The following is a 27,282-nucleotide window of genomic DNA, read 5'->3' as shown; positions in this document are numbered from 1 at the left end:
AAATGGAGCAACTATAACTTTGACCCCTGGACAAACCACAATTGTCACCATTTTTTTGCTGTTTTTACCCCATAACTCCATAACATTCAGTCATAGATAGTCCAAACTATACCTTTTTGGAAGTGATATGATCAGACAAATAATATTGTGTAGTTTTCAATTTGATTGGAGCATTTTTAATTTTGTCCCCTGTGAAATTCTTCAATTGACCCCTACTTGGCTGCCCATTGAAAATTCAAGTGGCTAGTCAGTTTTTTTCAAAAGAGTAATGTCTAAGGAGTATTTGTGCCGAATTTGATGCTTGTATCACCATTTGCTGGATTTTGTTTTGATACTAAAATGAATAAATAAATAAATAAAATAGAATCTACATTTCCTTTCCCCCTGGAAATCAACTTGTAAAAAGAGAGTATCTGCACACTTGGATCAGTGCAAGTCTCTTCAACTCATCAAGGACCTTCATCAGGGTAACAATTTTTTTCCCCGCTGCCTTAAATGATTAAATAGAATGTTCATGTTTCTTTGCGTTTCTAGTGACCTACTTTGAGTACCTCTTAAAAGTCAGCCTGATATTAGTAAATCCTGCATGGACAGGGACTGTGTTACACAAAAATCACTTGGCAAGAAAGACAAAAACAAAATGTGCAACATGTTGTTTTTCTAGTACAAATGCATCAAATACATCATCTTTGTAACACATTTTTTTGACCCACTGCACCAATTAACTCAACACATTAAACATGCCAGTTCACCACCAGATGTCGCTGGTGTTCTTTGACAAAAAGCATCAATGAGAGAACAGCACAGCTTCAAAACAAGATGTGTAATCAAAAGGTTATCTGGTATACAGTGAGGAAAATAAGTATTTGAACACCCTGCAATTTTGCAAGTTCTCCCACTTAGAAATCATGGAGGGGTCTGAAAGTTTCATCTTAGGTGCATGTCCACTGTGAGAGACATAATCTAAAAAAAACAAACAAAATCTGGAAATCAATAATTAATAATTTATTTGTATGTTACTGCTGCAAATAAGTATTTGAACACCTACCAACCAGCAAGAATTCTGGCTCACACAGACCTGTTAATTTTTCTTTAAGAAGCCCTCTTATTCTACACTCTTTACCTGTATTAACTGCACGTGTTTGAACTTGTTACCTGTATAAAAGACACCTGTTCACACAATCAGTCAATCACACTCCAACCTGTCCACCATAGCCAAGACCAAAGAGCTGTCTAAGGACACCAGGGACAAAACTGTAGACCTGAACAAGGCTGGGATGGACTACAGGACAACAGGCAAGCAGCTTGGTAGAAGACAACTGTTATGATTATTTATTAGAAAGTGGAAAAACACAAGATGACTGTCAGTCTCCCTCGGTCTGGGATTCCATGCAAGATCTCACTTTGTGGGTTAAGGATGATTCTGAGAAAGCTCAGAACTACACAGGAGAACCTGGTCAATAACCTCAAGAGAGCTGGGACCACAGTCACAAAGATTACATTAGTAAAACATGATGCTGTCATGGTTTAAAATCCTTCAGGGCAGCAAGGTCCCCCTGCTCAAGCCAGCACATGTTCAGGCCCGTTTGAAGTTCACCAGTAATCATCTGGATCAGTGGTGTCCAAACTATTCCAGAAAGGGCCTAGACGGTGCAGGTTTTCCTTGCAGCCACTGACCCCAGCAGGTGATTTCACTTTGAGCAGGTGGGATGAGTTCATCAGTGAAATCACCTGCTGGAGTCAGTGGCTGCAAGGAAAACCTGCACCCTCTCGGCCCTTTCTGGAATAGTTTGGACACCACTGATCTGGATGATCCAGAGGAGGCATGGGAGAAGGTCATGTGATCAGATGAGACCAGAATAGAGCTTTTTGGAATCAACTCCACTTACCATGTTTAGAGGATGAGAACAACCCCAAGAAAACCATCCCAACCGTGAAGCATGGGGGTGGAAACATCATACTCTGGGGGTGCTCTTCTGCAAAGGGGACAGGACGACTGCACCGTATTGAAGAGAGGATGGATGGGGTCATGTTTTGCGAGCTTTTGCAAACAACCTCCTTCCCTCAGTAAGAGCATTGAAGATGGGTCATGGCTGGGTCTTCCAGCATGACAATGACCCCAAACACACAGCCAGGGCAACTAAGGAGGGGCTCCGTAAGAAGCACTTCAAGGTCCTGGAGTGGCCTGGCCAGTCTCCAGACCTGAACTCAATAGAAAATCTTTGGAGGGAGCTGAAACTGCAAACCTGAAAGATCTAGAGAAGATCTGTATGGAGGAGTGGACCAAAATCCCTGCTGCAGTGTGTGAAAACCTGGTGAAAAACTACAGGAAACGTTTGACCTCTGTAATTGCAAACAAAGGCTACTGTACCAAATATTAACATTGATTTTCACAGGTGTTCAAATACTTATTTTCCTCCCTGTATTTCCCACAGTGAGTATCATTCCAGTATCAACGCCAAAATCTCTTACCAGCAAATGTTTAGGATAATGAATAAATTAATGTGCATTACTTAAGAGCAATTTTTTTTCTGGTTTCTCCTTAAATTTCTTAAAGGATCACAACAATATTCAGAATAATTTTTCTGAACAAAACTCTTAATCTCGATTATTGTTTATCTTGCTCATGAGTTTCATTGTACATGAAAAATGACAATTACTTAACATCAAATTTGACAGGTGCGATGTCTCCTTATGCAGTTGACATTAAGGCCCTGTACTGACGATCTGTCGCTCACGGTCTAACGTGCATGGTAGAAGCATATCTGTGGTGTGTCCAACTGTCCAACTTAATCGTGTAATCTGAGTATAAATTAAGAAGCAGGGCACAGAGAGTGTGTATTTAGTCATTCAGTCATGGGTGTGTTTTTGACGTTACATGAATTAAACCAATCCACGTGTAACTGTCAACTTCTTTAAGACCCAGGATAAACTGCTATTTTGATGGTGGACCCAAGTGCTAGGTTTTTGGCGAGTTGATGGAGCTGCGTGCAACACATTAAAACATGTACTCGTAAATGGAGAGCATCCACCAAAGCTCCCTGAGGTGAAGCAGTGTATAGTTTCATGTTTTTCCATTAATGTTTATTTTTAAAATTGTTTTCAGTTCAGTTTATTTGTGTTTTGCGCATTGTGAACCTGCATATCACTGTGCGGATTCCACAGAACACCATTCCTTCCTGTTTATTCCTGAATAACAAATCAGGCACGTTTTGAATCATTGTAGTAACTTCTTGATCCACCTTTATCAGTCTTGAACAAACTTGGTTAGTAGTTGGCCGTAACTTAGTAGTTACGGCCATAATCTGCACCAGATTTGAAATTGGGATCCAGTTTTTGAATTGTTCAAAAATTTCACCCCAATTCTCAAAATCGTTGATAGTATATGATGTGTGTGTGTGTGTATATATATATATATATATATATATATATATATATATATATATAGTACACACACACACACACACACACACACACACACACACACACACACACACACACACACACACACACACACACACACTTGCTTATAATATTAATGAAACTAGACCACAATTTAAAATATACAGTACAAGAGCAAGTGAATGAGACTTTGAGTCCCACCCAAAATAATTGTGATTGGTCTGTTCCAGATTGAACTGGGCTGTGATTGGCCTGTTCAAATTTGGGACACAGTGTGTTGAGTTTAACTGCAAATTTCAGACGACTGTGAAAAAGTATCATTGTATTAAACTGTAAAAATGGCCCACAGTATGTTGTGAAAATGAAATATCTGTGGACTTGGAAGTACAGCTGTTTAAAACAAGGTTTTTTTTTTTTTTCGTGAAGTGCATCTTTAAAGGGGTCATATTATACCATTTTGGTAAAACAGTATAAGTTGCCAGTTGTCTTAACAATATATTTTAAAATAGTAAAAACACAGAATCAATGTACCCTTAAAGCTACAGTGTGCAGGATTTAGTGTCATCTAGTGGTGAGGTTGCAGATTGCAATATGCCATTGCTGGCTGACTTTGTTTCCTGCCACAATTTCATGTTTATGGTCACGGGCATTCATTGTACTGTGCCTTTTTTTGTGATAAATAATATATGTGTGATTCTCCAGGTCATAAAAATTAGGGTTTTAAAAATTGTTAATCTGCACTAGTAACCAGTAGACTCAGAGCCGGTGCCAGACACCAATCAGTAAGGGGGCACAGGGTTTTCAGTTTTTTTTTTTTTTAACCAAGTATGTGATACTTGCATGCATAGATAGGTTAATATGTTATTGTCGCAATGAGCCGGTTATCTTTATGACTGAGCAGGATCACAGCGATCAGGGCATATGTGAGTGGACCAGATCTTACAAATAGGGTAAATGTTTATGACACGTTTAACACATTTAATGTTAGCCTACCCTCCCCCCTAACACACATAACACAGGTGCGCCTTATAACCACAAATTAAGCGTAAGTTGCTCTTACCTTATGTAACGCAGTTGTGCTTTTATTGTTCGTTGTGTGAAATTTTTGATATCAGCAAAAGCATTTTTCATTTCACTTCAAACATGAGAGAAAGTCTCATATTAGTCCTCAGTTAATTTTTAATCCTGGTCCAGTGTCCAAACTGATAACCCATTTTGAACTGTTTAGTTTTGTTGACCGCGGAAAACGGTGAAGCTAACAGGCTCACTATTTTTCCGATGTTTTTTGTGGACTGGATTTTCCACGTGGTGTTTTGGTAACTGCGGAATAACAGTGAGCTAACATCATCAAGCTACCGATAGCTGCTACCAGTGCTAACGTACGTGAATTTCACTCAGTGGAAATACCGGAGCACAGACTTCGTAAATGATCTGTTAGGAGACTTAATCACATAAGTCATATTATTAAAGATAATTGCAATAAAATACGCAGACATAACAGTCACTGTATCGATCATCAGTGACAACTGCTTTGAATCTGTGCACACTGCGCGGTTCATTTGGCTCAGGGCTCTACTGTCACTCAAGGGGACCACGATGCTGCCTGATCATAAATTTAGGAAATGTATCTTGTATCTTGTGTTTTTAATCTCATAAATTCATTTAAATATTTAAATTTTGTATGAATTTGTGTTTGGCTTATTCAATATGATATAATGAATTTTAGAATTTTGTGAGTGTGTGTGTGTGTGGGCGGGGTGGGGGGGGGGGGCAAAAACTTATTTGGATGGGTATTGTATACAGGGAGCAACCACAAATTCCTCTTCTGTTGTCTTCAGCCATCTTGCTGCAAAATGGGAAAAACAGAGTGAGTATGTCCCATTTGGGCAACTGTACCATCATGGCGCCGCCACATGGTCGCCTCCATAAGGGGGTCCGCTCCCATGTGGATGTGAAGGGACCATTCTAAGCTTATGAAAACAGATCAGTTTGTTGTTACAGGTAATTACATACTAATGAAAAGATGGTTCTGATACTATATTCCATTTCTATTAATAAGCGCCCTTAAAACCTACACACTGTAGCTTTAAACAAACAAACATGAAACCCCAAATACATTTCATTCCAAAATGTAAATTAAAATCAATTTTCCACCAGATGACCCCTTTAAAGAATGACGAAAGTAATGACATCGCAATGCCTGAAAATGAGCCTGAACAGAAGATTGTTAATTTGACATTTGCACGCTGTCAGAGTTTAACTTGTGCATCCCAGCAGCAGGTCCACTGTGCGTCTGTTCGTCCTTCTCCTTGACCCTCACCATTAACCTGATCTTCCTCTCCTCTCATCTCAACCCATGACTGTAGCCAAGACGCCATCCTACAAGAAAATGAGACTGGCATGTTGTTTTGATTGCGGCCACTCAGAGCGCGACTGCATGCCGGTTAATGTGCGTTGTAACATGGAGTCCCCTCGACGTGACATCCCGCTCTCTGCTGTCTCTGTTAATGATTACTCAGCCACCTTACGTGCCTGTAAGTTGTCGCCATGACGTGTGATCTTCAGTCCCTTTTTTTATATCATGCACTGTGTTTCGCTTGTGCGCCGCCTCACACTCGCTGGTTTGTTACTGTATGGATATTGATGTGGCTTCACTATTTCAGCATTTTGATTTTTAGCCATCTGGCGCCTCTGTGTTGCTGTTTTTTGGATCCGACTTTTCGCCGCTGTGGAGCATGCCTGTGTTACTGCAGTTTTCTCAGAGAATGTGAATTCAAATCGACCTGTAGTTATGATGGAGACATTACTTTCAAATCACAAAACAATACAGCTTCATGATACAACAAGCAACGGTGACCTCTAGTGGCTACTTGGACCCAACGGCTTCAGCAACAATGCTTTACAAGCAAGGTGATAGTTTTGTTTTTTTAATTTTATCTTGCAGGTTAAAAGATGAAAATATCAAGTTCACTGATCCTCACCTGTGTCTAACAGAACTCAAAAATACAGATCTGAATATGCAGTACTTTTCACAGAGCTGCTGATGGAAATTTTGTGAACCTGCTCATTCACTCCCTCCATTAAAAAAAATATTCTCTAATCCTAAATCAATCAACATGTTGGCCACACTATTTCCACTTGTAAAAATAAATATAACACAATGCTAAGATACCCTTGGCTGTATGCACATTGTCTTCTTTATAATTTGCAGTTGTTTAATTGGTATCCCAGTGCAAAGTATATACATATAATTATACATTTGTTGTTTTTTTATATTAATATTAATTATAAGATCCTATTGTCTTATTTACAATTTTTACATGTTCAATAAAGCCCCTCTATCAATCAATCTACAACAATATTTACGTTTGTGAGACTTGTCAAGAGCGGAAGTTAGCTTTGAATTAGCGGAAGTTAGCGTGTATGCTGACGTCCGCGAAATGTCTTGGAGTTCACTCCAGAGGTGTTACCAGGTTACAAAAACAGCATTTTCACTTTTAAAGGTGTTTATTTCTTGCTAGCTTTTATATAATATATGACAAAGAGGTTATATTTACACACAAAGGAAATGGTTTGCAGCTAGTCTGTGAGGTCGCCACGCTAACGTCTGCAAAATGTCTTGTAAATCACTTCAGAGGTGTTACTAGGTTCCAAAAACATTTCTCAAAAAATATTTCTCGCTAGCTTTTACAGAATATACGAGAAACGTGTTATATAAACACATAAATGAAGCGGTCTTACAGAGACCTAACACTGATGTCACGGTGCCGTTCTACTCTGATTGTCTGTCACTCCCACCGCTCAAACCACAAATAGAACAGAATGATATAGAATGTGACTTTTTAACCTCTTAAAATAGGTCCAGGTTAGCCATATTTAAAGTTGTCCAAGATCTGTGTCCCAAGAATGTTCCCTGTGAATTTGAAGAACTGGACTTATGCTCAGCCCAGACACATGGACAGACAGACTGATGGACGCAAATTCTTTGCAATACCCAATGGCCATATTTGAAGGCCTTGGGTAAAAAAAAAATGTTTTCTTGTAGTGTCCATGATCTTCAACTACTGCATATTCAGCTCTAAAATTTTGGGTTCTAATAGACAGACAGAGGTAAGGAGGAGTGATATACTGATTTTGGAACATGTTGGCATCTTGAAAAAAAAAGTTATTATTTTATTTATTTATTACTTTGAATAGGGTTGTTGGCACAGTGGGACATGTCTAGGCTTGTTTCGGGAGGCACTGATAAACACAGCCTTTTATTTTTATCTGATTTTTGAAGACATGTTGACTGTATGGTCCTGTGGCTACGGACGTCACTGCTGCTTGTGCTGTCTTCAGTATCTTTAATGTTCCTCTGAGCTTTAGGTGTCATTGGAGTTGTGGTTGTATCTCTTAATGTCAGGTTAAACACAAATTTAAACTTGTTGTTTGGGGAGATTGTAAAAAAAAAAATGATGCTGGACACTGAGCCCCCCATTCAATGCCACTAGCAGATAATGAATTTTAAAAAAGGGATGTCATTTGAAGCCAAATTCTGTAGAGTAGATACAGGTGGGTGACGCCACTCACTCTATAGGTAGGGCATGGATTTGTGGCACTGTACAATCATAAGATGAGTAGATGACTATAGATACTTGAAGGTATGTATGCCAGTGTGTTACCTTGCTACAAATTTGGTGGCTCACTGATATGTCCAGTCCCTTTGAAGGAGAAAGTATACATACTTTGCAAAACTAGAACTAAAAAAAAAAAAAAACCATTGACATAGTTCTGTTGCTGCCCTTCATTGGATGGCAACACTCATTATGAAGAGGACTGGGAAAAGCTGTTTGGATCCTCATCTTAGGAAAAAAAAAAAGATACAATCAGAGAACACCATGGGTCTTGTCTCTTGACCCTACAATTTGTGTGGTGCTCAGGGGGTTATCAACTGCATGTTGGCACCCAGGTCCAAATATGTTTGTTGGCACCTGGAACATCCTTTCTCTCAGCAAGGATCACAGTCATACTGCTGCTGAGGGAGCTTGAAAAGTTCCATATTGCTGAGGGAGAAGCAGTTGCTGTGGTGGGCCATATCCTTTCAGTGGTGTCAGATGAGCATATTATGAGATTCAGACCTAGGTATTCTTTGTGTAGAGTCTTGGTCTTGAGTGCGAGCAATCTGGTGTTCGAATCCCACCTCCATCCCTGTCACAAAAATACGTCATCCGGTCACAAATTGGCGTTGTTGGCAGGATGTGGCAGTTGACTGGGTAGTCGCAGAACTTGCTTAAATACACCTGTGACTTCGGGACAAAGTCAAAAATGGTGGGGAAATATGTAGCAAGGTGAAGTCCGTATTGAAAAGATGTTCCTGCTAGCTTGGCTAGCGAGGAATTCCCCTTTGGCTGACCTGGTCGAGTCTTGGTCTTGAGTGCGAGCAATCCCACCGTCATCCCTGCCACAAAAATAAGTCATCCGGTCACATTTGGATGAATTCTCACTTGTTTGAGTCAGTGCTCGTTTGTTTGAGTCAATGCCCCAGAGGTGGCACTCCTCTGGTTATGGGTGGCTTCAATGTAACCACTGGCAATGGCAGAACAGGTTTAGAGGACTATATTGGTCCCCGTAAGTTTGGTAACCATGGTGGAAATGACTCAGTGCGCCTTGACTTTGTTCAGAATGGCGGCTACATGTTCTTGGAATCTGGTTTCAGTGTCCAGAGCAATACAGGTGGACATGTCATTCTGATACCAGCCCTGTAGTGAAGGACATCAATTACAGTGTCTTGGGAACATGCTGGAGACTCCTGCAGTACTGTAGGGTTCATATAAAAGCCCAATTCATGACCTCTTGACCACAAACTTGTTCACCAAAAGGTTTAATTTGAAGTCCAGGAGACTGATACCTCATCAGTACCTCAGAATTAATCTAGCCACACTTCAAGATCAGACTGTTTTGCAGAGGTTCATATGTGATCTTGGTGAAGAACTTGGAAATGGACACAAATATTGGGCTGAGTGGAATGTGGGAATTCTTTCCCACCAAGACCCTAAATGTTGCCAGGGTTTGCAATGGAGCCACCGATGGTCACAGAAGGAGGTGTTTCATCTCTTGCAGTACACAGCTGGATCAAAATTCTAGACTGAGAAAGTGGGCTGTTATGGCACTAAGCGTAGACAAGGAGGCATTTCTTAGAGGAATCTAGAAGCAGGTGACAGCCCATCTGTGGTCTTGTGACCTTTAGCCTTTTTATAACCTACTGGTGGTTGGCTCTCACTGCGGTATTGTATCATTTCCTGTTCCGGCGCACAGCGGTGTTTTGCTGTATCTGTTAGCTGTTTAATCTGCACAGTTAGATTGATCTACCTAGATAACGATTTGTTTCACAGTGTAATCTTCACGTGCCTTAACTAAAGCACTCCCTCTGCTGAATCACCTCTAAATTATTTACACATTATTCACTTGGTGTGTTTTTAGGAATCCGCTAGCTTAGCGCAGCTACTAGCTCTTAGCCGGTTTAGTATGGCGGCTTCTTGTGTCTCTCCCGCACTTTTCTGCTCTGGGTGTGAAATGTTTAGTTATTCCTCAGCCTCCTTTAGCAGTAATGGTACTTGTAATAAGTGTAGCTTATTCGTAGCTTTGGAGGCCAGGCTGGGAGAATTGGAGACTCGGCTCCGCACCGTGGAAAATTCTACAGCTAGCCAGGCCCCTGTAGTCGGTGCGGACCAAGGTAGCTTAGCCGCCGTTAGTTTCCCTCTGGCAGATCCCGAGCAGTCGGGAAAGCAGGCCGACTGGGTGACTGTGAGGAGGAAGTGTAGCCCTAAACAGAAGCCCCGTGTACACCGCCAACCCGTTCACAATTCTAACCGTTTTTCCCCACTCGGCGACACACCCTGCCGAGGATCAAACTCTGGTTATTGGCGACTCTGTTTTGAGAAATGCGAAGTTAGCGACACCAGCAACCATAGTCAATTGTCTTCCAGGCGACATTGAAGGAAATTTGAAACTGCTGGCTAAGGCTAAGCGTAAATTTGGTAAGATTGTAATTCACGTCGGCAGTAATGACATCCGGTTACGCCAATCGGAGGTCACTAAAATTAACATTGAATCGGTGTGTAACTTTGCAAAAACAATGTCGGACTCTGTAGTTTTCTCTGGGCCCCTCCCCAATCGGACCGGGAGTGACATGTTTAGCCGCATGTTCTCCTTGAATTGCTGTCTGTCTGAGTGGTGTCCAAAAAATGAGGTGGGCTTCATAGATAATTGGCAAAGCTTCTGGGGAAAACCTGGTCTTGTTAGGAGAGATGGCATCCATCCCACTTTGGATGGAGCAGCTCTCATTTCTAGAAATCTGGCCAATTTTCTTAAATCCTCCAAACCGTGACTATCCACAGTTGGGACCAGGAAGCAGAGTTGTAGTCTTACACACCTCTCTGCAGCTTCTCTCCCCCTGCCATCCCCTCATTACCCCATCCCCGTAGAGACGGTGCCTGCTCCCAGACCACCAATAACCAGCAAAAATCTATTTAAGCATAAAAATTCAAAAAGAAAAAATAATATAGCACCTTCAACTGCACCACAGACTAAAACAGTTAAATGTGGTCTATTAAACATTAGGTCTCTCTCTTCTAAGTCCCTGTTAGTAAATGATATAATAATTGATCAACATATTGATTTATTCTGCCTTACAGAAACCTGGTTACAGCAGGATGAATATGTTATTTTAAATGAGTCAACACCCCCGAGTCACACTAACTGCCAGAACGCTCGTAGCACGGGCTGAGGCGGAGGATTAGCAGCAATCTTCCATTCCAGCTTATTAATTAATCAAAAACCCAGACAGAGCTTTAATTCATTTGAAAGCTTGTCTCTTAGTCATGTCCATCCAAATTGGAAGTCCCAAAAACCAGTTTTATTTGTTGTTATCTATCGTCCTCCTGGTCGTTACTGTGAGTTTCTCTGTGAATTTTCAGAACTTTTGTCTGACTTAGTGCTTAGCTCAGATAAGATAATTATAGTGGGCGATTTTTAACATCCACACAGATGCTGAGAATGACAGCCTCAACACTACATTTAATCTATTATTAGACTCAATTGGCTTTGCTCAAAATGTAAATGAGTCCACCCACCACTTTAATCATATCTTAGATCTTGTTCTGACTTATGGTATGGAAATTGAAGACTTAACAGTATTCCCTGAAAACTCCCTTCTGTCTGATCATTTCTTAATAACATTTACATTTACTCTGATGGACTACCCAGCAGTGGGGAATAAGTTTCATTACACTAGAAGTCTTTCAGAAAGCGCTGTAACTAGGTTTAAGGATATGATTCCTTCTTTATGTTCTCTAATGCCATATACCAACACAGTGCAGAGTAGCTACCTAAACTCTGTAAGTGAGATAGAGTATCTCGTCAGTAGTTTTACATCCTCATTGAAGACAACTTTGGATGCTGTAGCTCCTCTGAAAAAGAGAGCTTTAAATCAGAAGTGCCTGACTCCGTGGTATAACTCACAAACTCGCAGCTTAAAGCAGATAACCCGTAAGTTGGAGAGGAAATGGCGTCTCACTAATTTAGAAGATCTTCACTTAGCCTGGAAAAAGAGTCTGTTGCTCTATAAAAAAGCCCTCCGTAAAGCTAGGACATCTTACTATTCATCACTAATTGAAGAAAATAAGAACAACCCCAGGTTTCTTTTCAGCACTGTAGCCAGGCTGACAAAGAGTCAGAGCTCTATTGAGCCGAGTATTCCTTTAACTTTAACTAGTAATGACTTCATGACTTTCTTTGCTAATAAAATTTTAACTATTAGAGAAAAAATTATTCAGAACCATCCCAAAGACGTATCGTTATCTTTGGCTGCTTTCAGTGATGCCGGTATTTGGTTAGACTCTTTCTCTCAGATTGTTCTGTCTGAGTTATTTTCATTAGTTACTTCATCCAAACCATCACTATGTCTATTAGACCCCATTCCTACCAGGCTGCTCAAGGAAGCCCTACCATTATTTAATGCTTTGATCTTAAATATGATCAATCTATCTTTATTAGTTGGCTATGTACCACAGGCTTTTAAGGTGGCAGTAATTAAACCATTACTTAAAAAGCCATCACTTGACCCAGCTATCTTAGCTAATTATAGGACAATCTCCAACCTTCCTTTTCTCTCAAAAATTCTTGAAAGGGTACTTGTAAAACAGCTAACTGATCATCTGCAGAGGAATGGTCTATTTGAAGAGTTTCAGTCAGGTTTTAGAATTCATCATAGTACAGAAACAGCATTAGTGAAGGTTACAAATGATCTTCTTATGGCCTCAGACAGTGGACTCATCTCTGTGCTTGTTCTGTTAGACCTCAGTGCTGCTTTTGATACTGTTGACCATAAAATTTTATTACAGAGATTAGAGCATGCCATAGGTATTAAAGGCACTGCGCTGCGGTGGTTTGAATCATATTTATCTAATAGATTACAATTTGTTCATGTAAATGGGGAATCTTCTTCACAGACTAAGGTTAATTATGGAGTTCCACAAGGTTCTGTGTTAGGACCAATTTTATTCACTTTATACATGCTTCCCTTAGGCAGTATTATTAGACGGCATTGCTTAAATTTTCATTGTTACGCAGATGATACCCAGCTTTATCTATCCATGAAGCCAGAGGACACACACCAATTAGCTAAACTGCAGGATTGTCTTACAGACATAAAGACATGGATGACCTCTAATTTCCTGCTTTTAAACTCAGATAAAACTGAAGTTATTGTACTTGGCCCCACAAATCTTAGAAACATGGTGTCTAACCAGATCCTTACTCTGGATGGCATTACCCTGACCTCTAGTAATACTGTGAGAAATCTTGGAGTCATTTTTGATCAGGATATGTCCCAGCCAGTCCCAGCAGAAGACTGCCCCTACCTGAGCCTGGTTCTGTTGGAGGTTTCTTCCTGTTAAAAGGGAGTTTTTCCTTCCCACTGTCGCCAAGTGCTTGCTCACAGGAGGTCGTTTTGACCATTGGGGTTTTTACGTAATTATTGTATGGCCTTGCCTTACAATATAAAGCGCCTTGGGGCAACTGTTTGTTGTGATTTGGCGCTATATAAATAAAATTGATTGATTTATAGAGGAATCGAAGCACTGCATTCCTCCAAACAAACATGCTGTCGCGTCACAGTCATGGTGAATGATAGTGTGATCCTGACAGATGACTCTGCAGTCGTGTGCCATTTGGACAGTTACATCGAGAAGATATATATAAGGATGATTTTCGTGCCAAGATGTTGGACTCCTCCATTGCCAGGTTTCTGACTAATCTGCCAGTTAAGTGTAAATCACCATGTTTTACTTTACAGTTGAGTACAGAAAAAAACTGCAAGGATTTGCTGTTCTCCAGATTTTACATGCACCTTTGCTTCTGTGTGGGAGAAAGGTGTCTTCCCAACAGACTGGCACAAAGAAGGTCTTGTCACTATGGAATATAAATGGTGATTATCCTGATTGCAACAACCACAGGGGTGTTATACTGCTGATCCTGCAAGTACTTGCAGGGGTCATTCTTATTGGCATTCAATACCATCTACAACCCAAGATCAGAAAAAGGTAGTGTGGAAAAGGGAAAAAACACCTTGCAGTTGTTCTTACATTTTCTTTTCCATTGCAGATTAGGTATGTGAATCTCATAACTGATAACGATTCGATACACATCTCCATACACTGCCAGTGAAACGATACATATAGCGATACATGATGATACTGACGATACGATTTACCCCTGTTCCCGAGTCGATGCGATTTGATATGTTTGTGATGCCGATTCAATTCCTCACAATGTGATATGATGGAATTGAACATGATGCAAAGAAATTATACCAAAAATTTAAATAGAAAATAAGAAGCTACAATTCAGTATGGTACTATGGTATTCTTCTGATTCTACTCGAGGCAGATAATTTGTTTTACTCCTTATAATGAGCAAATTTACCAGATTCAACATTAACGAACAAGAATCAGTTCCCTCATATTTGGCAAAAGTAATCTGAGATACTTTTCTCACCAGTTTTCCCGAGTTAGGTGGCGCAGCGGCAGCCACAGCAAGTTTCCTATCTTTTTAAAAAAAGCCAAAATAATTCCAAATGCCTGATTTAAATGTTATAGGTCTTCAAAAATCTCCTAAAATTGCTTGCGCCATTGTCGCGGGACTCCATTTTGATACAGGTTTGTTACGGTAGAAATGTGCTTTCAGGCTTCCGTCCGTGGTGCATTCAGTGTACATCGAAAAAAACAAACAACGCAAGCACACAGCGACCGATCCATTGCTATTTCATCCATCAATTGAATCGATGCACACTGAATGAATCGATACACTCGCATCGCGCGCGTCTGTATCTCGATACAGATTTGTATGGACTGATCTCCACATCCCTATTGCAGATAGTATGCATCCAGTATATCATGTTTTGTGTGATCAACTTAATTTTATTTGTTAGCGTTCATTCCTGCATTTCAGGCTTGTTGCACATTCCAAAAAAAGTTGCGATGCTAAAGCATTTATCACGTTATAATGTTGTTGTTCCTTCTCACAACACTTACAAAAAAAAAAAACATTTTGGCATTGAGGGTAATCAGCGATGAAGCGTTTCAGGTGTTATTTTGTGCCCCTCTTCCTGCAGACATGCCTTAGGGCCCCTTCATACGAACAGTGCGGATAAAGTACAACTCAGGGCGACTCACGGCGAAACAGCTCCTATGATCGAACCATGAAACGTCATGCCAACGGGCAGGCATGCATGATGGCGGTGCAATGGTTCGTGCACACGGGAACACACTGCCAGCAGCTGCACAACATGGTTACACATCGTGCAGCTGCTGAAAGTAATAATAAAAAAAAAATACATACCACCCATGGGACTCAAACCCACACCTTCCAAAAGTTCTGGTTGCCAGGCAGTGACAACAGCGCCACACCATGATGGAGCCTGGCTTTTGGACTTGTTGGTGATAAGAGACTTGGTGAGCCACTTAATCCGAGGGCTTTGGTTTCTCCCAAGAAAGTTCTGACATACTGATTCGTCTAACTACAATACACATGGTTAATATGAGCCTTCTTTTTTGCAGTTTTAAATGCCATTTGTGAATGTAACTCCACACTGTAGTGCTTAACTGTTGTGTGGGCCGCTGAAGAGGAGGTACTGCTGGCCTACCACCACCAGAGGGCGCCCTGCTTGAAGTGCGGGCTTCAAGCATGAGAGGGCGTCGGAGCAACAGAGAGTGACAGCTGTCACTCATCAACAGCACCAGCTGTCACTCATTCTACTATCATCCTCCACATCACCATAAAAGCCGGACTGCAACTCCACCTCCCTGCCGAGAAATCAGCTACCACTCAGGTAACCTTCTCTGCTGTGCCTTACCGTGACTAAATATTGTTCTGTGTGCAGCCGTTGTTCCTGTGGATACAGTCTTCTGCTGGATTGGTGCATAGTGTGGGTTTGCGACATCTTCACCTCTCACTTCATCCAGAGAAGCGACTGACAGGAGCTGCACGGGTGTTCCTGTTTTGGAGGTGGAGGTTCTCCCTCCCAGAGGAACTGAGTACTGAGAGATTACTGGGTGTGTATTCACAGACCCACCATTAACTGTTTCTGTTTCTGCCGGCAGTACCAGGTCTGACAGCTGGAGACTGTGGCCACCTGGGGACCCAGGACTTGGCGGCTCCGGTGTTCTTCAGATCCGTTGGCGGTGGAAGCCGTGTGGGATCCGGCTCTTCTCTGGACAGACGTCTTCTATCCTCGAGCCTGCCCACACGTCACCTTTTGTACGATTGACTGTACTTCTCAACTGCAATTGTCTGTATTCCGTTGTGCAATTCACAACATTAAATTGTTATTTTTGGCTTATCCATTGTCCGTTCATTTACGTCCCCTGTTGTGGGTCCATGTCACTACACTTTTCCAACACTTAACAAAAGTTTCCCAAAGTAATTCCTTGTCCATGTGGTTATATCAACTATTGATGAATCACAGTTTTTGAACCAGTGTCATCTGAGGGATTGTTGAACATGGGTGTTCAGTTTGGGCTTGTGCCTTTGCCCCTTAAGCACTGAAATTCCATGCAAACTGGAGATCCTCTACCCATCTTTGCTCCTCAAAGATTCAGCCTTTCGTGGATAGTGTTTTTGTACCAAATCATGGTTATAATCGCATGTTCACATCACCTGTTTGAAATAAAATCATTATTTGATTTGTTCAACCTCATTACGAACTCTAAATTGTCTCCGTCACAACTTTTTTTGGAATGTGTTGCTGGCCTGAAATGCAGGAATGGATGCACATTAACAAATTAAATGTAGTCGGCCACACAAAACATGAAATATTGTGGGTTCATGCTGTCTGCAATGAAACCACAGTGAAAGTAAAGGTAACAATCCTTGCATTTTTTGTGTGTGTTTCTATGTTTTGTTTTTTTTTTCCCATTTTCCATGCTGTCCCAACTTTTTCTGATTTCGGGTATATGTCGCTGAGCAACTGGTAGTGGCATAAATGTTGGTTTGCTTTAATCAAAATCTCTCCAGTGGTATAATCAGCTAAAATATAAATTCCCAAATATGAACATTTCATCAAGCCAGGTTTTAGGAAATTCAAACATTAGCATACCGTAACTTCATAAGGATCCCTTGAGTCCATGATGAATTGCATGTGTTGCAAGAACCAATCTGTTCTATTCCCTTCACCATTGCCCTGTATTGACGACAAAACTTTATTATGCACCACTCATTCATCAGCACCTCTAATTCAGCACTGCTGTTGGACTTTATGAAGTTAACAGTCACCAGTTTAGCAACAGTTCAGCAGTTAGTTTGAGTGAATATAAAAGACAAATTGCCATACAAAACCCAGCTGTTTCTCATCCCACAAGACAAACTGAGTCACAATCAGCGGCTTTTTTGTTAGTTAATTCTACCCTCTTGTGGATGTATTCAATAACTACAGCATCTTTCTGTGGTATGGACACATTAGTGATATATAAAGCTCAGTCAAATATGATGAAGTACTTCCCCTTCAATTGACACTTTACCATTCATGATGATACAAGTGAATCCCTTAACCCCAAGCACCTTTACATTTGTCATTTCTTTTGGTTTGTCCTGTTTTGTTTTTTAGCTTGGGGTCACAACATTGTTCTAATATTTCGCAGTCATGCTCTCCAGACATGAGCAAACAGGGTAACATGCTATCAACAAGACCTTGGTCATTGGTTTATGTCCTCGGTGTCTTTGATGTGCAGGTTTGTGGCTAATGTAGCATTTACAGCCATCAGAGGTATTCCAATAATTACAAATGAGATTAATTTAAATGATTCTTGATAAACATCTGAATCAAAATCTAATCAGCTCTTCCTTGACCTAAGGGGCACCGGCCCGCCACATTCCGATAAAATCCATTACATCATTGGCAGTGCTGGTAAATAAGGTAATATTTCAGTCACCGCCAGGAGAGTAGTGCTGTCTTGTTTTTAACAACTCTGTAATAGAGCATCAACAAGGATATGGACACCGTGTTTAGAGTGGAATTTGTTAGATAAACAACACAATTCACTGAGTTCTTTTGGGTTTTCCCTTTTTGCTTGGGAGCAGATCTGATATAGATCTGCATGTTGATTTAGCACAAGTTTTACACCGGATGGTCTTCCTAATGCAACAACATATTGCATGGAGAATGGGCAAGGGTGGTTAATTTTGAACTGGGAACATTCTGTGTTGGAAGCAAGTGTGCTGACACTTGGCCATCACACTGCACAGTCAACATAATTCACTGAACAGTGGAAACGTGACTATTGGCCACATTGACCTTGACCTTCACCCAAATTACTGATCTTGAGCTGGACTTCTGTGGTCAATTCCGGAATCCGTGTATTTTAAGTTTGACCCTAATCTGGATTAAATTTGATTTGTTGACCTTGATCCCAGTGACTAAGACCTTTGCAACCTCAGCACAATTCCAGGATGGACCTTAAACCATATACCAAGAGCGTTTAAGGAGTAGGTCAATAGACAGAGAGACGTGATCTTGACCTTAACCCTAACGAATGACTTTTGGCACTTACCAACGTGTGTGCCAAGCTTTGGAAAAAAGAAGAAAAAAAACCCTTTTGATTCAGATGACCTTGACCTTTGCTGAAACAAACTCTTTAAGGGCATTTCTGGAGTTGTCCTTCATGCACATGCCAACTTTCTACCAACCTTTAGTGCAGCAGATAACTGAAACAATCCTGCAAATGGTGATACAAGCATCAAATTCAGCACAAATACTCCTTAGACATTACTCTTTTGAAATAACCGATTAGTCACCTGAATTGTCAATAGGCAGCCAGGTTGGGGTCAATTGAAGAATTGCACAGGGGTCAAAATGAAAAGATGCTAATCATATTGAAAAATATACCACATTATAACTACGTACATCAAAGTATTGGAGGAGCTAATAGGATGAATAAATGGAATAGTTTTGACTGTGTTGAATGCTTGGTCTCCAAAGTAAAGGTCAAACAAGCTCAACATCCATTGGATTCTATGACATGTGACATATGTCAACCCATAACATGATAACCAAGCATGACACATGGTCTAAACTATTCCTTTTTAAAGGAATAGTTTGGACCATGTTAACTCAACTAATAATTTGCATTTTTTTTTTTTTTTACCAAAATTGGGGCAACTTTAACTTTTGACACCTGTACAAACTGAAACTGACTTTGTCACCATTTTTGCTGTTTTTACCTCTTAACTCCATAACATTCAGTCATAGATTGTCCAAACTATACCTTTTTGGAATTGTTATGATCAAGCGAATAATGTGATGTAGTTTTCAATATGATTAGAGCGTCTTTTAATTTTCTCCTGTGTAATTCTTCAATTGACCCCTACCTGGCTGCCTACTGAAAATTCAGGTGGCTAATTGACTATTTCAAAAGAGTTCATGTCTAAGGAATATTTGTGCTGAATTTGATGTTTGTATCATCATTTGCAGGATTCCGCTCGAAATATTCTCTTATCTGCTGCACTATTTAGACAAAGGAGCTGGGAGGGGTAGGGTAGGGGGTAGGGTAGCACTGACTGATGCCCAAAATAAACCATTCTGCAATATGAATGGTTCTATTGTAAAATATCCAGGCTGCATCACTGTATGGAGGAGATCCATCCCAAATTTGACCGATATAGCCATACCCTTTGTTGAAAATTAATGCAAACACCCATATTTTGCAAATACTTGCAAAATGATTTTTCGGTCCCTTTAAGTTCACTCACCCCAACATGTAATTGATCACAGGATACACATAAGAGTTTTTACCAAATTTTATTTAACTGTGTTTTTGCAGGACATGTGAAGGAGGAAAAAAATGTTTCTCGTTGGAGGAGATAATGAGAGGAATATAATAAAACCATCCTGGATGGAATTAGACTGTGTAAGGAATACATTAGAGTGGAACAGGATTTTATGGATGTAATCTGAATTCTTAATTCAAGTGTTACTCAGCTTTAAAGCTGGAGGCAGCCTGACGTGTTCCTGATGTGTCACAGAAATCCATGCCCGAGTCTGCAGAGGTGATAGAATTTGCTGGAATACACTGTAGACTGTCACACATATTTTAGTGAATATTTCCTGATCAGAGAGCGTTCGGTGTGTACAGTTAGACATGTGCACTCATTTCGGCCCCTCCATGTGTCTTCCAGACGTTGTGTGCTGTGAACGTTGCCTGGCTAGCTTAGCGCGGGCACGGCTCCTGACTCGCTGTCGACATGGTGCTGGATACATGTGGAGCGAGGTCTTATGCGGCCTGACATGGAAATTATGTTTGCATTTTCATTTTTGGAGTGCTACCGGTTGTCATGAAATTCAGCCTGACAGTTCCTAACCACCAGGCAGCCCGGTGCCCCCTCCCCTCTCTTCCTCTTTGGTTGTGGGACAGATGCTAGCCTGTTAGCCCTGTGATTCTGCTCACGCCTTCCGATTGCAGGCGACAGATGCCAGGACCAGAGAGGTCCCTGTTTGAACGCTGCTGTCACTGCCCTGCCTTAAGCTCAATGCATGACCTTTATTGTAAGCAAGGCTTTGGAATAAGGCACTAATGAGCATGTGGGCATCGTGGGACTAAAAGTGACTCGTAGAATCCTCCACGTGTCCAAGCAGGTCATCTTAGACCAACTAGAGGAACGTGAAGCCGGAGAACAGGAACACATTAGTGGGGCGCCATAGCAAAACAATTGTTCATTTTGTGATAAAAGCATGGAATTTGGCACACATATTCTAAATTAACTACTGTTTATTTTCAGATCTGGAGCCGTCCTGGAGCTGACCTGACCTCTAATGAGCTACATAAAGAATTACACAGATGTCAAAATTTAAAAATGCTCCAAAAACAAAAACAAACAACAATAACAACAACAAAAAACTTTTTTCATGTTGTCATTATGGGGTGCTGTGAGGAGAATTTTGAAGGGGGAAAAATAAATTTACTCCATTTTGGAAAAAGGCTGTAACAGAACAAAATGTGGAAAAAGTGAAGTGCTGTGAATACTTTCTGGATCCACTGTATTCGTGCCACATTTGGTGGACAGGACACTTCTGGGGTTGACGGCCATGCACATATCAACTTTGTCGGAAATCAGTCGAAGGACAAGGGATTTTGATCTTTGACACAAAGGCCCTTGACCTTTGCCAAAACAAATCACAAGAGAGCAACTCTGGGGTCAACCTGCATGCACACAGGAAGCTGGATGGAAGTTAGCCCAAGCACTTCAGAGGAAAAGGAACAAAAATCCAACCAAACAAAAAACACAACCAACATTTCTCAAATGACAGTATCATGATTATTTGTTGAGAAGTCAAATACGCTGATAGACATCTAAAATATCCAAATATATTTAGACATGACTTTACATCATCATGGAGTTTCACTTCCAAAATCAATCACGAAACCAAAATTCACTGAAAAAATTCAGACCCGCACCATTTAATGTCCCATTCGACTATCACGTTTATTCACACACGTATTTAGCATCAGATGCAGCGCACCCCGTGTGTTCCTCATGTGACTAAGTACACAGATTTAAAGCATATTGTGTGACTTTTGTTACAGTTCTTGTTGCTTTGTCCATGTTGTCTTGTTTTTTAAGTGAGATTCTCAGCTCTTCCATGTCGACAGGCTTCATAACCATTGCAATCCTCAGTTTGCAGTTGACGCTTCTAATTTTCTTAATTACAAACTTGTTCTTCTCTGTAACTTCTCATTTGTCTCTGATTTTTTTTCTTCCCCTCAGCTAAAAACAGCTATAATGGATATATCAAATCAAGTAAGTTTTGATTTCACTTCCTTGTTTTGCACCCTTCCACGTGCCTGCTTTGTTCCCATCATTGCATGTGCTGCCCTCGTCTTTTCTGTTTGGCCGTTTGTTGTCATCCATCCTTTTAAATCTTCACAACATTAGGCGTGGCTGGTTTTGAGATCGGCTGCAGCTCAACAGCAGATGTATTGAAAATTAACCAATGTGAACCCTACGTGATGTCACCCAGAGGTTTCCTAAGGAGCACATTTGCAGCTCTGAATGTCACCACATTGGCGGTGCCTTACTCCCAGACAATCTATATGAAGCCTGAGCACAGCTAACATCTTACCTGAGGCTAACAGGCTAACTTTGACCTGGGCGTTTGATTCAAACATATTTTTTGCAGACTGGGCGGGTTTTTATCATGGGTGGATTGTAAGGTCATAACAAACTATAGCTAGTATATTGCTTTAGTAACTGTTGCACCATCAGTGGACCTAATGTCACCTAGCGACCAGTACCTGCTAATTAGCACTAGTGGAGCTAATATGCTAACTGGGTGTCAAAATCCAACCTCTAATCTACGTCATGACACCTTGGTAACGGCTCAAGTAGGCCCAACAGAAACCCTGAACACAAGATGGCTAACAGGGCTCTGGTGAAACAAGAAGTCCTCAATGGTGGATCAGGTGGAGGAGGTGATACCTTGTAACCCCAGGGCTGTGAAAGCAGATGAAGGCTGCAGCAGGTCCTCAGACCCCGATCGTCCGGGATTTCCCAGCCATGGGACCAGGCTGAGGATCTGTCATGACCAGTGATGATCATGTGTTTGTTGGCGTGCCATGACATTCCCACGCTAAACAAACCCACGCACAGGAAAGATCAAGAGACAATCTTTCTCGACACTGAGGTATTACCACGATGATGAATAGGCTAACATACAAGTGAAATAATTCTAAAATTTCACTCAACAGAAAAACTGTAGCACAGACTTCTTTGATGGAAGCCATGTACACTTAGATATTTGTAATAAAAGGCTCAGAAGGGACAGTCACAGTTGAGTTGACAACAAGTACCTAGCACTCAATGCTAGTTGAGCCCTGGAGTCTGGGCTCATTGTACTGTCGTACAACTGTCATTCAAAGCAACCACAACCCTAATTATTCAAAATTTTATGGCTTAAAATATTTTAAACTGGTGTGTTCAGGAAAAAAAAAAAGATCAGTCATACAGTTGTCATGAAATGCAGTGGTGGGCACAGCTAACCAAAAAGTTAGCTTCGATAACCATTAATCCGATAACTGAAGTTCTCTTTTATGATGCTAAAAAATTATCTTTATTACAGATAACCGATAACTTTTAGTATTGATTCGGACATGGCCACATCAGATTACATTGTCGGCTTCTGATAAATCACTTTCACTTTAAGCGCCGCAGGGGCTGCTGGGTAAATTTAAGGATCACAAATGCATAAGAACGCATGAAAAATTAATGAATAAAAAATAAAACCCCAAACACTGTCATCATCTTTCAAAAGCAGTAAAACACAGTATTAGAAGTCACACTTTATCTCGATATTAGATACACCGTCATTTCAAACTAAAAAGCTGCTGCTTTTTTCACACGCTTTGAACTTTGTGACTTAAACAACCAAAATACGTCCATTAATGCATTGATTGGAAGAATAAAAGACACGTATAGTAAATATAAATTCTTACCTGCTAGTTTCAGTGGGATTCATTTGAAGAAATAATCCACATAAAGTGTCCTTTTTTTAATAAAATCCAAAACAATGTCTAAACAGCAAAGAAAAGTCCCTCTGTACACAGCTGCGCTGTGAGGGCTCCTCTCCCCCACTGAGTCTTGGCGATTAAATTATACTGTCAGCCACAAAGAAATAAAATAAAATAATTCAAATTAGTCTGTTTTGTTTTTGTCAAGCGGACTTACTCATTGTGACATTCAAAGTGAACCTGAACTGCACTACCCACAATGCTCCTTGCGGCGACCGGCCAGTCACGTTTTGCGCTTAATGATGACATCATCAGCAAGGGACAGGCAGCTAGTCTGCCACAAACACATGACTGATGGACTAAAATGTTTGATTTTAGGGTTAACAAACGTTTTTGACTATTAAACTTTGCTCACTTTACCAGCAAAAAAAATGTTATCAGACTGAAGGTTATCAGAAATAAATTTATCGGAAGATAACTGGTCTGATGATGATTTTAAAACTTATCTGAAAAGCTAATCTGCTAGCAAAAACATTAGCTTTGATAATTATCAGTTATCGGATTATCTGAACTGTGCCCTTCACTGATGAAATGGCAAACTAGTGTTAATACGAGGTCTGTTGGAAAAGTATCTGACCTTTTAATTTTTTTCAAAAACCATATGGATTTGCTGCATCAATTTTTTTCCAGAAACTGTGAGAGACCTCCAGGTGGACACCGTTCGGAAAATTAATATGGCTTTCACGGAAGATTTTATGGGGATTATACAGATTAAGGAGTGTTACTGCCGCTTTAAGGACGGCCCACAACTGCTGAGAGCGCGGCGCACTCCCAGCGCCGATCGACATGCACAGACCCCGCTGAAACAACCAGATCATTTCCAACGTGAAGGCTTTGTTGATCTGGGGCCTCGTCTGACTTTCACAAAAAGGCAGAAGTCATGGACATCAGCACTTTTTCGGCACATTCCACTGTTACAGGAGTTTTTTTCATGGAAAGAAAAGCGGAGGGACGTGCCACGGAGCCGTTCATTACGCGGCACAAAACCACCTCCGTGTTGGTCTCACAGAACGGCTTTCAGGTGGATTTCAAATGGATTCCGGTTGCTTTTCAATCGTGTGATTATCCAATTGTGATTGTGCATGAGCTGGACATGCCCGAACATGTCCTGGAAGGCTTCAGCACGGCATTGCTTTGCGCCATGCAGCTCCACCGTGATGTGCGCAACTCCTCCGCACATCTGTCTTAATGTGCTGATGTCCACGTCTTTTCACAAATCCTGTGCTAGTCAGACGACATACCGGATCAAGACAGCGTCCAGTTTAGAAATGAACGGCACATTCCACTGTTACAGGAGTTTTTGTCATGGAAAGAGGAGCGGAACTCCGCGCGTCACGGTGGAGCTGCATGGCGCAAAGCAACGCCGTGATGAAGCCTTCCAGGACATGTTCGGGCATGTCCAGCTCATGCACAATCACAATCGGATAATCACACGACTGAAAAGCAACCGGAATCCATCTGAAATCCACCTGAAAGCCGTTCTGTGAGACCAACACAGAGGTGGTTTTGTGCCGCGTAATGAACGGCTCCGTGGCGCGTCCCTCCGCTTTTCTTTCCATGAAAAAAACTCCTGTAACAGTGGAATGTGCCGTTCATTTCTAAACTGGATGCTGTCTTGATCCGGCATGTCGTCTGACTAGCACAGGAATTGTGAAAAGACGTGGACATCAGCACATTAAGACAGACGTGCGGAGGAGTTGCCCGCGTTGCGGTGGAGCTGCATGGCGCAAAGCAACGCCGTGATGAAGCCTTCCAGGACATATTCGGGCATGTCCAGCTCATGCACAATCACAATCGGATAATCACACGACTGAAAAGCAACCGGAATCCATCTGAAATCCACCTGAAAGCCGTCCTGTGAGACCAACACGGAGGTGGTTTTGTGCCGCATAATGAACAGCTCCGTGGCGCGTCCCTCCACTTTTCTTTCCATAAAAAAAACTCCTGTAACAGTGGAATGTGCTGAAAAAGTGCTGATGTCCACGACGAGGCCCCGGATCAACAAAGCCTTCACGTTGGAAATGATCTGGTTGTTTCAGCGGGGTCTGAGCCTGTCGATCGGCGCTGGGAGCGCGCCGCGCTCTCAGCAGTTGTGGGCCATCCTTAAAGCGGCAGTAACACTCCTTAATCTGTATAATCCCCATAAAATCATCCCTGAAAGCCATATTAATTTTCCGAACGGTGTCCACCTGGAGGTGTCTCACCGTTTCTGGAAAAAAATTGATGCAGCAAAGCTCCAAATCGCTCAGACATTTATTCGCAATAAAAAAACGACGAGAGGGGTGGACCAGTGCTCACACAAAGCCTGCTCACAGGCGAATGATGCAACCGACAGGCGTGAAAAAACTCATGCATGCGCACAAAGGTTCAAGCTTGTCTGATGCAATCACACCTGATGCAAATCCATATGGTTTTTTGAAAAAAATAAAAAGGTTGGATACTTTTCTAACAGACCTCGTATATACCTCAAGATGTTTATTTGTCACATGCAAATATACAATATGTAAAATGCAGTGAAAAGTGTATTTGTACCTGCGCTGACAAAACAATAACAACATAGCAAAGGCACGCAATCATAAACACTAAAAAAAGTAAAAGGTGCAATAAAAGTGAACTAATATATGTACACATAGTATACATACATACACGTACTTAAAATATTATTTACAGATGTACAAATATGTAAATGAGTTGTCAGGGGGGTTATGCAAAATGTAATGGGGGGGGGGGGGGTAAATATACAAGAAAAACAAAACTGAAATTCCCTATTTTAAATTCATTAAACGGATGGCCTAGGGGAAGAAGCCTTTCCTCATCCTCTCGGTATTGGTTCTCAGGCAACGGAACCGATGACCAGATGGCAACCAAGAGTGGAGGGAATGTCCAGGGTGATGGGGCAAGCTGAGGATCTTCTCTGCCCTCGACCTGCATCTTTTAGAGTAAATGTCATGCAGGTCAGGCAGTGCGGTTTTGATAGACCTCTCTGCAGAGCGGACTACTCTATTAAGGGTAGAGAAGTCCTGTTTGGTGCAACTGCCCATCCAAGTGATGATACTCCCACTCAGAATGCTCTCGATGATACAGGTATAAAAATTTCTGAGCACTCTGAGGGGGAGTTGAAAGTCACTAAGGTGTCTGAGGAAGAACAGATGCTGCCTGGCCTTCTTCACTGTCCGGTTAATGTGGCGTGACCAGGACAAGTCCTGTGAGATGGTCACACCGAGATATTTAAAACTCTCCACCCTCTCCACCTCGGACCCCCCAATATAGAGTGGATGGATGTCACTCTGCTGCTTTCTTCTGAAGTCCACAATCAGTTCTTTAGTTTTGCTGACGTTCAGTAGGAGGTTATTTTCCCGGCACCAACTCTCCAGGTGGGAGACCTCCTTCCTATAGGCCTCCTCCTTATTGTGGGAGATTAGTCCAATGATGGCTGTATGGCTGTAGACTTAATAATGGTGTTGCTATCTGATGTGGACACACTCATATGTGTACAGGGAGAACAGCAGGGGGCTCAGCACACAACCTTGGGGGGATCCGGTGTTGAGGGTCAGTGGGGATGAGTTGTGGGTGCCCACCCATACCACTTCTTCTCTATTGGCCAGAAAGTTGTGGATCCATCTACTGAGGGAGAAGCTCAGACTGAGATTACACAGCTTAGTGACCAGTCTGGAAGGGACAATGGTATTAAACGCCGAGCTGTAATCCACAAAGAGCACTCTGGCATAGTTCCCCATTCTCCAGTCCACATGGACAAGGGTTTTGTGTAGCAGGAAAGTTATGG

At 41.5% G+C, this 27,282-nt stretch overlaps 1 protein-coding gene and 1 long non-coding RNA gene across 2 annotated transcripts in view; one reads left to right on the top strand and one right to left on the bottom strand.

The window, feature by feature from the left end:
• Positions 1–27,282, top strand: part of LOC117530552 (calcium-activated potassium channel subunit alpha-1-like) — a gene marked incomplete at its 3' end in the record, with an annotated part of 158,068 nt that overhangs the window by 63,163 nt on the left and 67,623 nt on the right. The window contains exons 16-17 of the mRNA XM_034193446.1: positions 5,769–5,936; positions 21,700–21,732. Of these exons, the coding sequence (XP_034049337.1) occupies positions 5,769–5,936; positions 21,700–21,732 (201 nt within the window). The remainder of the gene's footprint in view (positions 1–5,768; positions 5,937–21,699; positions 21,733–27,282) is intronic.
• LOC117531588 lies at positions 8,363–20,765 on the bottom strand. The gene is made up of 3 exons (XR_004566655.1): positions 20,618–20,765; positions 12,683–12,692; positions 8,363–8,375 (listed from the first exon to the last, which is right to left on the bottom strand). It is a non-coding gene; the product is annotated as an uncharacterized LOC117531588 (long non-coding RNA).

The sequence above is a fragment of the Thalassophryne amazonica genome, chromosome 18, assembly GCF_902500255.1.
Source record: "Thalassophryne amazonica chromosome 18, fThaAma1.1, whole genome shotgun sequence".
Taxonomy (NCBI): domain Eukaryota; kingdom Metazoa; phylum Chordata; class Actinopteri; order Batrachoidiformes; family Batrachoididae; genus Thalassophryne; species Thalassophryne amazonica.
This window is presented reverse-complemented; position numbering and strand designations above follow the sequence as displayed.